Source organism: Silene latifolia, chromosome X, assembly GCF_048544455.1.
Source record: "Silene latifolia isolate original U9 population chromosome X, ASM4854445v1, whole genome shotgun sequence".
NCBI classification, from domain to species: domain Eukaryota; kingdom Viridiplantae; phylum Streptophyta; class Magnoliopsida; order Caryophyllales; family Caryophyllaceae; genus Silene; species Silene latifolia.
In genome coordinates this window covers 62,118,315-62,130,536 of record NC_133537.1, presented here as the reverse complement: position 1 = coordinate 62,130,536, position 12,222 = coordinate 62,118,315, and the positions used below count along the sequence as shown (strand labels likewise).

At 36.6% G+C, this 12,222-nt stretch overlaps 1 protein-coding gene and 1 non-coding gene across 2 annotated transcripts; one reads left to right on the top strand and one right to left on the bottom strand.

The window, feature by feature from the left end:
* The first annotated feature begins 364 nt into the window (after positions 1-364).
* Positions 365-471, top strand: LOC141625808 (small nucleolar RNA R71). Its single transcript, XR_012535561.1, has one exon. It is a non-coding gene; the product is annotated as a small nucleolar RNA R71 (small nucleolar RNA).
* A 9,181-nt stretch (positions 472-9,652) lies between these two features.
* LOC141621416 (uncharacterized) lies at positions 9,653-10,940 on the bottom strand. The gene is made up of 3 exons (XM_074437944.1): positions 10,766-10,940; positions 10,264-10,536; positions 9,653-10,180 (listed from the first exon to the last, which is right to left on the bottom strand). Exons 1-3 carry the CDS (start codon positions 10,913-10,915, stop codon positions 9,917-9,919), a joined length of 687 nt encoding a protein of 228 aa, XP_074294045.1. The 5' UTR covers positions 10,916-10,940; the 3' UTR covers positions 9,653-9,916.
* Positions 10,941-12,222: the final 1,282 nt, after the last annotated feature.

Sequence of the window (12,222 nt, the reverse complement as noted above, 5' to 3'; positions counted from 1 at the left end):
ACAATTCTCACATATCCCACTTGGGATTGATGAAGATGCTACCATGGCATTAACATGATGCTTTGGTGATTTTGAGGCTTCTTCAAGTTTAGCCATAGCCTTTTCAAACTTCAAGTTAATGGTATCAATATGAGCACTAAGTTGAGCACCCAATTGAGTAATAGAGTACACTTCATGCTTTCCTCCTCTAGTAGCCTTGCGAGGTCTACTATATTGTGAATTATGGACCGCCATTTCCTCAATCTTGTTCCAAGTTTGATTATCGTCAACTTTGGTGAACATACCATTTGATCCCATGTTGAGAATGTTTCTTGAGTCTTCATAAAGACCATTCCAAAATTGTTGTACCAAGAACCACTCGCTAAGTCCATGATGAGGACATGAGCGACAAATTCCTTTGAATCGCTCCCAAGCTTCATACAAAGATTCTTCATCCCTTTGCTTAAAACCCGTAATTTGAGCTCTTAGCATGTTAGTCTTTTCCGGAGGGTGAATTTTTTGTAGAAAGCTAGAGCTAACTTCTTCCAAGAGTCAATTCCAAGAGTAGCCTTATCAAGGCTTTTCAACCATTGTTTTGCGGTGCCGATTAGAGAAAAAGGAAATAAGACCCATTGAATTTGGTCTTGAGTCACACCGGTTTGTGAAATCGCATCGCAATAGTCACAAAAAGTCTCCATGTGAGAGTGAGGGTCTTCACTAGGCATTCCCCCAAATTGGCTTCTTTCGACTAATTGGATAAATGCGGATTTTGCAATGAAATTTCCGGTTAAGTGTTGTGGTGTGGGAGTACCATTGGGTAGGTTCTCCTCGGTTGGTACGGAATGTGATGAAAATTTAGGCATTGTGGGTTGATTTTGTGTTGGATTTTGTGTTGGGTTCTCCTCACCTTCCCTTGAAAAAGGGTTGATGAACTCAATAGTGTATTTGGTTGAATATCTACAACCTCACCAATACCTCTCAAAGTACCTCTAGCAAGTCTTCTATTGGTTGTCAAAGTCCTTTCAATTTCGTGATCAATGGGTAACAAGTTACCTTGTGATCTTCTAGACATGCAAAATATCAAACAACTCGAAAACAATTAGAACAAATCTTGAGGAGTTTTACTTTCCCAAGGCAAAGAAAGACACAACTAATAACAATCTAAGAAAATCAAATCAAGTTAACACCGTCCCCGGCAATAGCGCCATTTTTGGTCGGACTCACTTGGAGATTTAGTTTTTGGTTACTTGTCGTTAAGAGCACCTAGACCAAAACAATATTTATAACTTCACAAACAACTCTACTATTAGCAAAGAGGCAAGTAAAGGTCGGATCCCAAGGGACGGGTATTGATGTAGGATTTTCTATTGCAAGTAGCGGTGTCTAGGGGTGTCACGATTTGGGGTTGAGATGAGAAGATCACTAAACTAAATAGCAATAAAAGTAAATAAGCAAGATGATTAAAATGAGATGTAAACAATTGGTTAAAAGCACTAGGGTGTCATGGGGTCATAGGGGATTCATGGGAATTGATCATATAAACATATTCTCAAATTATAAGCAAGCAATTATTATTGTGATGGATCGAGTTGGTTTATATCTTATAATCCTAGGAAGGTTTGGGTCCCGGAGCCGGATCGATTAGATTGTACAACACCTACAAGTCGACTTAATCCTCCCTACTCAACTATTTGCATGGTCTAATGAGACTCGAGTTGGTTTATGTCTTACAAGTCTCATTGAAAAGGTAAGTGATGGGTAAAAAATATAAGGATTCATAGGCTCGCATTTCATCAAACATAACATGTGCATAAGTTGAGATCACAACAAGCAAGCAAAAAAACTATGAAAACATATTAAATTAAGCATGAATCATTCCCATGTTGGTTTCCCCTAATTACCCATTAACCCTAGTTAAGGAAACTACTCACTCATTATCAACTTTAACATGTTAACAAGGTTGTCAATCATATTAACAAAGCAAAACATGATGAATAAATGAAGATGATTAACAATAATTAAAAAGGGATTAAGAGAATTATACCTACTAATGATTCCAAAATAAAGCAAAGAATAATAGAAGTACTTGATGATTGATTGGAAGGTTGTCATCTCCCAATAATAACCCAAATAATCTTCAATTACCCAAAATAAAAGATGAACAAAAGAGAAATTAAGGAAATGAGATTTGTATTAAGATTTGATTAGAAGTTGATTACAAGATTAAGAAGAGATTAGAATGATATTAACTACACTAAGGATTGATAAGAAGAACATAATTCATCTAATTAGACTAATGGGGTATTTATAGTGGGGATTAGGTACACAAATTAGGGTTTACTAAGGGCTTAAATGACGATTAAGTCCTTGAGGAATCGCTCCTCTCAGAAAACATGCGAGTCTCCTTTTTGCCGGTCTTTCATAAATATGCGCATCTTTCATGGAGGGAAGAAAAGGTCGTGTGGGCCTGTAAGGGAATCCGGGCGTCCAAGGTGTCGGGACGGGCGGATTTCTGTGTCTCTGGACGGGCGTCTTGATGGCTGGACGAGCGGATTGTGGCATGGTTTGACGGGCGTCTTAATGGCAAAGACGCTCGCATTCCTCCAGTCTTGGACGGGCGTCTTGCCTTGTTGGACATGCGGATTGTGTTCCAGCCTTCTTTTCTTCTTTTCTTCTTCCAATAATCCTCCGGGATTTAGTCGGGGATGCAAGGATTTCTTCATCATTGCCCATCTACAATAATATGTACAAAGGCCTTCTAGTCTTGTCTTCTCTTTGATGCTTGGTCATTAGATTCGATCAATTTAGCTCTATTTTGCCATGAAAATGCAAGGTTTGCACTCCTCTCCTACCAAGGAAACAAAAACTCAAAGAATATGCAAAACAAAGGACTAAAGATAGTAAATGACCCAAATATGCACTAAAAAGCATAGGAACGAGGCTAATTCGGGGACTAAATATGCTCAAATAATGGTCACATCACATTTGTATGTAATTAAGAGAAGAACTATATATTAAAACGAGTATATCATACGATGACAAAAAAAAACAGTACAACAAGGAAAAAATAAAAGAGAAACACAATAGGAGTTTGACTAGGGGGTGGATAATTAGGATAAACTTGATTATAAATCAAGCTTACTACATCGGCATCAAGACGGTGATCAAAATGAGGCACTTCTCCGTCTTCCCATGATTTCGGTACAATAATAAAACTGTACCAAAAAAACCTTCTCAGCAGATGAGCGTCCTCAGCAGTGGCAACCCATAAGTAAGGCCCAACATATACATAACGATCTTTAGGGTCGTCGGGATAAAAGTCACGTTTGCCCCTTTGATGGTCACGTGATGCATACCTTGCATCGAGTTGTTTTGCTTGTCGAAAATCGTCAAGACCATCCCTTCGAAACTCGATCAGAGCATATCTAAGAAACCCATGACTCGAAATCCAAGCCGGGTGGATTGCCCTAACATTTGAAAACCCATTCTCAATAAGGATTTCCCTCAACGAAGCAAGTCTCTTAGAAGCTGGCTTCCCAGCACCATCCCGTGTGACTGGGAGATTGTGAATTATGCACGTAATCGGATTCATATAACAGGTTACCGATTTCTGAGGAGGTGCGACTGCGGATGATAAAGACGACGACATTTTAATTATGATATGTATGTATATGTATTTATATTATTTAAAAAGTGAAGTAGATAGGTTAGTAATAATAAAGTGATTCTTATTATTACTGTAAATGTGATGCTATTTATAGTATAAAGCTATAATTAATTAGATTAATTTCATCCATACGTTACATTCAAACTCGTATTAATTGTGCATGCATGCATGAGGTGAATAGTGGTCAAACAACCAATAATAATAGGGCATGCATTGGTAAAATCACAAACTTTTCAGTTTTCACAGTGGATCTGTGTTTACGACGGTTTTAAGAAAAACTGTTGTTTATTGGTGTGATATGACAACGGCTTTAAAATAACCTTTATTGATATATGTAATATGCATGATAACGGCTTAACAAATAACCGTTATCATTTTATGTTATACATATGGTCAAACAATCAATACTGCAACTTTGAATCAGAAAAAGTAAAAATTACAGGGCATGCATTAGTCAAATCACAAACACTGGAAAATCACAAATAATTAAATTGATAATATGATGACATTGTTTGATAATTTAGTTTAAAACGGGTTTTGTCTAACCGTTGTGTTTTTACTCATTGGAAAACGGTTTTTTGGATAACCGTTGTTAGATTATATGTTTAACACGGTACAGTGAACCGATTCTTATTTAACTTGTACCGTTTCCACTTTCCAATCTTAACTTGTTAAGTTTCCAATTCTTGTCTTATTATACCGGTTCCAGTTCTTATCTTATTACGCCGGTTCCAATTCTTATTATCTTATTGTACCGTTACATATATATACATATATATATACACATATATATATATACACACACACATATATATATATATATATATATAGTGATAAGTTCTTCTAAGTCCTTAATATCTTTTGAGTCCCTAAGTCTTTATTAGGGCCCTTGGATTAGAAGAATGGAGAGTGGAGATTTGCCTAGTTTAAGCCCATTATAGGCGTGAAAAAAAAAAGGAAATAGGGTGAGCAGGAAAGAGAATGGCTGTGTCAGTACAACTTGCTATTACCCACTGTGCACACACAAACACATGCATAATCACTCAACAACCTTCCTCAACACATTTCTTAGACATACTCCACCAAAACACAATTTGAAAAAAAAAATACTCATCAAACTGGCGAAAATTGAGAGCGAATCCTACTTTCTTCATTTCCCATCTTCCTTTATCAGCTTCCTTGATCATCTTCCATTATTATCCTTGAGCATCTTCCATTATTATCCTCGAAGCTGAGAGACAAACAACAAGACCAACGTCCAACGTAAAAAATGACGGATTTGCAAATGGTTCCATTTGGCCATGGTAATGATTGGATTGTTTATTTTTTATTTTCTTCATGTTAGTTTATATATAATATTGTTTTTAGTCCTTAATATCTAATATTGTTATGAAAACATTAGGTTAGATATTAACAGTTCTTTAAATATGACGAGGAAGTGTTTTTGAAGCTTGTTTTTTATGATGTAAAATCTGTTAAACTTCTCCATGATGGAAGTTAAACTCTGTGAATAATAAGTTCAACATCATAGTGTCAGGCTTGAAATTTATAACAGTGAATTCGATGAAATTGTAATCTTAACTGCAAAAGGTGTGAATGTAAGCCACCAAAGTATTATTGTAATTAGTATGGTAGAATTGAATTTCAAAAGTGTAATATTTGTATCTTAAATTAAAATTGTCAATATCGTAAGTATAACTTATAAAACTGTAATTGTATGTGATAAAAGTATAATTTTAACAGCTAAAAGTGTTATTGTAAGAGACGAAATATGTCAGTGTTCAAACTGTAATTGTAATAATTACAAGTATAATTGTAACATACAAAAGTGTAATTATAACAACCAAATGGTTTATTGTAACAGAAAAGCTGCAACTTTATAAACTATAATTGTAATAATAAAAAGTATATTTCTAACAGATTGGACTGTAATTTTAACAGGCAAAAGTGTGATTGCAAAAGACAATTTCTATAAGTTTTCAAACTGTTATTCTAATAGAAACAAGTATAATTGTAAGAAAGAAAAGTGTAATTTTAACAACCAAAGGGTTGATTGTAATGAAAAAGTTTGCAACTTTATAAACTATAATTGTAATAATAAAAAGTATAATTCTAACAGATTGGACTGTAATTTTAACAGGCAAAAGTGTGATTGCAAAAGACAATTTCGACGAGTTTTCAAAATGTAATTCTAATAGAAACAAGTATAATTGTAAGAAAGAAAAGTGTAATTTTAACAACCAAAGGGTTGATTGTAATGTAAAAAACTGGAACTTTATAAACTATAATTGTAATAGTAGAAAGTATAATTCTAACAGGCAAAAGTGTAATTATAACTACGAAAAGTCTAATTTTAAGAAATATATAATTTGAACAAATATATGGGTTACTTTAAGTTGTTATGAAAACAATTGATAATTATTACGCTATTGTCAGATAATATTGAGCACAATGGAAAACAAAAGCCGAACGAAGAAGAATTTTGCAAAGATGTTGAAGCTAAGTTCACCTCGTATGTTGGTCAGGAATTCCTGGAAATAGAGGAAGCAGTGACATTTTATAGAATTTATGTTGTTGCTTGTGGTTTTGATGTGCGTAAGTACACAACTAAGAGATGGCGTGGAGGCGAGATCAAATCTAAACTGTTGGTTTGCAACCGGGAGGGGTTCAAACAGAAGGGACAATTGGAGTGTAGTGGCGGCCAGGACTCAGGTAGGAGACACAAAGTCAGGCGTGTTGGTTGCAAAGCGAGGATGAGGCTGTTCTTGATGAAGGGGGAATTACGAATTGACAGATTCCACAGTGGGCACAACCATGAACTCGTATCCGCCAGAGATAGAGAGTTCCAAAAGTTGGCATGCAACATAACAGACTATCACAAAATGATAATCCTTTATAATTCAAGGCTGAGTTGATTGGAATTACACTTTTCTTGATTAAAATTACACTTTATTTTGTTAGAATTACACTTTTGTCATCTAAAATTACACTTTTTTAGTCTACAATTACATTTTCTATTGTTAAAACAACAATTTTCTTTTTTTGAACTGATATATTTGTATCTGTTTTAATTATGTTTTTGATGAATGATATCTCAGTAAATCTAAAAGATTGTCATTAATCAACAAATGAAGATAGGAGCTACGAAGACGTACAAAATTCTGAAGGAACATGTTAATGGGTTTGAAAACATCGGTGCTAGTTTGAATTCTTTTAAGAACTTTCACGGGGATGTGAAATGCTACATTCATGAACGAGACGGTCGGATGTTCGTGGACCACTTTAAGGAATTGGTCACATTACTAGACCAGGGTTCTTCTTTGACTATGATGTTGATTCTGACGGTAGCCTTAGTAAAGCTATATGGGCGGACGGGATCGCTAGAAGGAACTACTCGGTTTTGGGGATGCGGTGTCATTCGATCCGACGTATTCCACCAATAAGTATGACATGTCATTCACACCTTTCACGGGGGTTGATAATCATAAACGGTCAGTCACTTTCTGTGGAGCGCTTGTTGCTCATGAAGATGCAGACTCGTTTAAATGGGTGTTCACCCGTTTCCTGGGTGCGATGGGTGGCAAAGAGCCTAAGTACATTATCACCGATCAGGATGCTGGTATTCTTAAAGCGGTGCCATTGGTGTTCAAGACAATACGCCACCGCTATTGTATGTGGCATATCATGAACAAGGTTCCAAGCAAGTATGGAATGGCGAGAGATGATTATTCAGTGTTTCTAAAGAAATTGAATGCCATAATCTGGGATGAAGACATTGAACCGGCAGAGTTCGATGCAAAATGGGAAGAAATTGGCAGGGAACACAATGTTAATAACATTGACTGGTTCCAAGAAATGTTCGCTAAAAGGAGGCAGTGGGTTATGGTTCATTGTAGGGACCTAGATATGGGAGGTGTTATGAGGACAACCCAAAGATCAGAGAGCGAAAATAGTTTTTTTAAGAGATTTGAGAGTAAGTCAGGAACATTAGTTGAGTTTACGATGCGTTTTGACAATTGCGATGGACCAAAGAAAGACACACACGAAAGCAGTTGACAATCGTAATGACACGTTTCCCTGAAATATCAACTCATCTAGCTATTGAAGTGCACGGGCGGAAGTGTACGGTCATAAAGTATTCGAGGAATTTAAAGAAGAGGCCAAGTGGTCAATTGGTACTTGTAAAAGTAGAGGATTCACTGAGTGTGGCTCTTTAGAAGTGACCACTGTAAGAGATGCAAGCAGGGAGAGAAATTATGAGGTCACATACTGCCCAGGTATCATTCTCAGAGCATTTGTTTACTAAAATTATACTTTTATCCGTTAAAATTATACTTTTGTTGATTAGATTTACACCTAGGGTTGTTAGAATTATACGTTGGGTTGTTAAAATAATACGTTGGGTTGCTACAGTTATACTTTAATCAGTTAGAATAACACTTTTATTGATTAGTATTACACTTTGGGTAGTTAAAATTACAAATTGATTAAAGTTATACTTTTATCCGTTAGAATCACAATTTTATTGTTTAAAATGCTACTTTTTGTGTTTCACTACAGTCACACTTTCGTCTGACTGATTTAACTAACCTATTACTTTATAATGTTGAACTAGATACACTGAAAGCCACTTGTAGCTGCAGAATGCTTGAGAGGAAAGGCATCATTTGCCGGCATGTCATATGGATTTACTCATCAAACGGAGTGAAGATTATTCCAGAAGAATGTATTGTTAAAAGATGGTGTAAAGATGCAAGGTTGTCTAAAATGTTCGATAGTAATGGTGAAGCAACTGAGGACATTGATATAATAGATGGAAAACAGATTGCGATGTCGGTAATGTGGTCGGAGATTCATCGAGGCAGTTGGGTTGCTCATGGGCAAATTGAAGAATGATGTCGAGAACTTCTCGTGTCTAATTAGACAGTTTAAGGAGAAACTCTCACCATTAGGATCACCATTGAATAAACGTCAACAGTTGGAGAAAATTCTTGGATGTTCTCCTACTGAGGAGATAACCATTTTGCCGCCCAAGAAATCCAAGAACAAAGGGAGCGGAAAGAGAATGTTGTCGAAGAAGGAAAAAGCAGTTGCTTTGGCAAGGAAGCCAAAACGTATGTGTAAAAACTGCAAGCGATTAGCTAACCATGACAAAAGGAACTGCCCTAACCCATTCGCAGAGCACCCGCCAGACTCGCAATCGTCAGAAACCTCGTCGGAAGAAGAAGAAGATGGAGAAGACGAAGAAGAAGGAGAAGAAGACGAAGAAGATGAAGAAGCAGCCATCTTAGAATAATCAACTTAAGACGTAATAAGTAGTGCAATTTTTTGGGATGTCTACACAAAATACGAGGTACAACATGATGTTTCGTATTGTGTTTAGACATCAAACTGCCAGGAAGACAACTGGTCGCCGTTGGTATTACAATGTATTTTGATGAAGTTATTTAGTTAGAATTACATTTTTCTATTTTAAAGTTACACTTTTGTTATTTACAGTAACACTTTTTTGCCTTAGAATGACACTTTTCTCTGCTGCAATTAGACAATTTGTTAGTTAAAATCACACTTTATTCAGTTAGAATTACAATTTTCTCTACTAAAACTACACTTTTGTAAGTGTAAATATGTTCTTCAAAGTATGCAATTTTAAGTTAAAAAATGTAACGCTTGACTATCATGACAAATTATGTTCTTCAAAGTACACAGTTATTACTGCAACATCTTTCAGATAGGTAAAACAACATTACTATCTTTTCATAAATAAAACTACTAAAATGACACTTTTGTCTTTTAAAATTACATTTATATTTTATGTAATGTAAGGTAAATCTGTCACTGATATGGCCTGTTAGAATTACACTTCTTAAGGTTACAATTACAATTTTGTGTATTACAGTCACACTTTCTTCTGACTGATTTAGCTAACATATTACTCTATATTGTTGAAGTAGATACATTTCAAGACAGTTGTGGCTGCGTCTTGCTTGAGAGGAAAAGACATTCTTTTATAGAATGTCGTAAGATTATTTACACAAAAAATAACTGTCTACATTAAGTTTGCTAACAGCTGCAAATAGTACAAAATATGAAATAAGTGTTTACATAGCCAAGGGAATATTCCAACAAAAACAGAACTACTAAATTAAGGTTGTTATTTTTTCACATTGGGACGGGGCTGTCTACGCTTCTGTTGTAATACCTTCCACAGTTTGTCCTTCGTGCTAACAAAAGCTTTGACCTTCTCGAGCACACCTTCGCGCAAAATGTTCATGTCTGCGCGAACGAGGTAGCTACCAGCTGGATCACCAAATAGCGCCGTGATTTCTTCTTCTCGAGATCTTCATGCTGAAAAGGAAGACCCTCGTATAAGAGCATCGCCATCATGGTGAACAGACCCGACTCTGGTTGGTTGAGAGTTGGTGACATCCCGCTGAAAGGTATCTGGCGCAACACATAATTAGGAATTTCCCGTGCCCTAGTGTTCTTCTTTTCCTTATCCCGTGATTCTAAATAATCACTCACTGCGCTAGACTGCAAATGTACATAATTACCCTATAAAAACTGATTGAACAAAAAAGATAGCATTCGGAAGAAAGCGATCGAAAATAACTTACAATTAAACGCGCTGCTTTGCCAAACTGCGACTTCTTCAAGTTAGAATGCCTTTGCCCGTCCAGCAAGTCGACTGTATTTGATTTGTGATTGATACAAACGCATGCAAAATGGTCGTTAATGCAGAACGGGACAAATAGCAAGTCTGTTTTCAAGTTAACGGTGCGGTCGCTGTCGACGATGAAGGTGTCCCAGATCTGGTACAGGTCGTCATAGTTGCTGTCTGATTGTGTGCCTGGTTGCTCAAACGTCCCGAGCATACGCAACAGTAAATCCTTGAAAAGGCAATAGTGAACATGATTACTGTGTTTACATTGTCACCCAAAATTACACTATTGTCCCTTAAAATTACACTTCAGACGGTTAGAATGACACTTTTGTGGATTAAAAGAACTAAAGTGAAACATTCACATTAAAACGCTGTAACTAAGAAAAGTGACATTCTAAGCAACAAAGGTGTAATACAAGTGGACATAAATATTATGCAATGATAAATGGAATTACCATGTGACGTATACCAAAGAATGACATCCTCATTTGGTCGCCATATTCCTCCTTCTCCAAATGGTTCATCAAAATCGACCAGCACTCGATCACATCTAACGACATCAGGTTTTCAGGCATCAAGGACATAATGTCTTTTCTCCGAAGCATTGCGTGACGGGTGTACCAGACCAGCTGTTCACTGCACTCCGTAATATTAAAGAAGTCGTTAATTAAAGTTAAATAAATGTCATCAACAATTTGAGTATCCTTGAATAAAGAAGGCGTTAATTAAGCCAGCGTGACAGACCGTTCATCATAAGTGTGGTCATCTAACAAGCAATAGTCGGCTACATGCTTCCTCCTGTTTTTAATATCCTTGATTAACGCCTGATTGCCCCGGAGCATCTTCGACACCACATTTGTGTTCAGACCACCTCTACCACAGTCGAGAGAGCAGCCCAACCCGTCCCCCTTTCCACGGGGATGGCTCTTGACGGCTGATAGCGCTTGACCAGATGGAATGCGCATGGCAACCGGCGTCACCTCCAGAACGGGCTTTTCAAATTCAGTTACGCGAGCACGTTTTGTGGACTCCGGCCCTATGTCATCATCTGTTTTCCTCTTAACAGCATTCAACTTTCTTGTCAACGGATGTCCAGCAGTCGTTTTGAAAAAACCAACCCTGGTCAGGATATCTTCTCTGATACTGTTAATGTCACAGAGGACGAGTGTTGCAGCAATCTCAGCACGGTACAAACTCATAGCATCCTCTTTCCCGAGGTCACATTGAAAAGGGCTTCCGCGGTAGAACATCATATGTAGCATCATGAAAACACCACAGTCATTTCTCGAATACCCTTGACCTTGCCAGCTGAACTCAATGTTGACAATCTTGAACCCGCTGACCTTTGCCCCCTTAGACAGCCCTTTAGACACCAAATACTTCCCCATTATATTTGCCTGGACACAAAAAACTTAGTTGAGTTAACGTAGTACGACCCACTACAATTCGTTGACTTTTAAGATATCAGCAAAAGAAAAGTGTGATTGTAGCAGCACAAAGTGTTATTTTAACTAACATAAGTGTGATTGTAGCAGAGGAAAGTGTAATTCTAACAAAATAAAGGGTCAAAAGTGGGATTTGTAGCAGAATAAAGTGTTATTTTAGCTTACAAAAGTGTAATTCTAACAAAATACAGTGTTATTTTAACAGACTACATTGTAATTTTTGCAAAGAAAAGTGTGATTTTAGCTGAGAAAAGTGTAATTCTAACAAGATAAAGTGTTATTTTAACATACTACATTGTAATTTTAGCAAAGAAAAGTGTAATTCTAACAAAAGGGTAATCAAAAGTGGGATTTCTCCAACCAAAAATGGATAAACTGTAATTTTAACAAAGAAAGAGTAATTGTAGATATCGGCCACTTACGGAAATACGCGCTATCCCTCCGTAAGGGAGCGTTTCTATTGGGTC

Bases quoted from the DNA above. Each gene is read 5' to 3' on its own strand.
- LOC141621416 (XM_074437944.1), bottom strand. From the start codon at position 10,915: ATGCTTCGGAGAAAAGACATTATGTCCTTGATGCCTGAAAACCTGATG. The intron at 10,537-10,765 runs GTAATTCCATTT...TGCCTTTTCAAG, and splicing joins TCTTTGGTATACGTCACATG to GATTTACTGTTGCGTATGCT. The intron at 10,181-10,263 runs GTAAGTTATTTT...GTACATTTGCAG, and splicing joins GCAAAGCAGCGCGTTTAATT to TCTAGCGCAGTGAGTGATTA.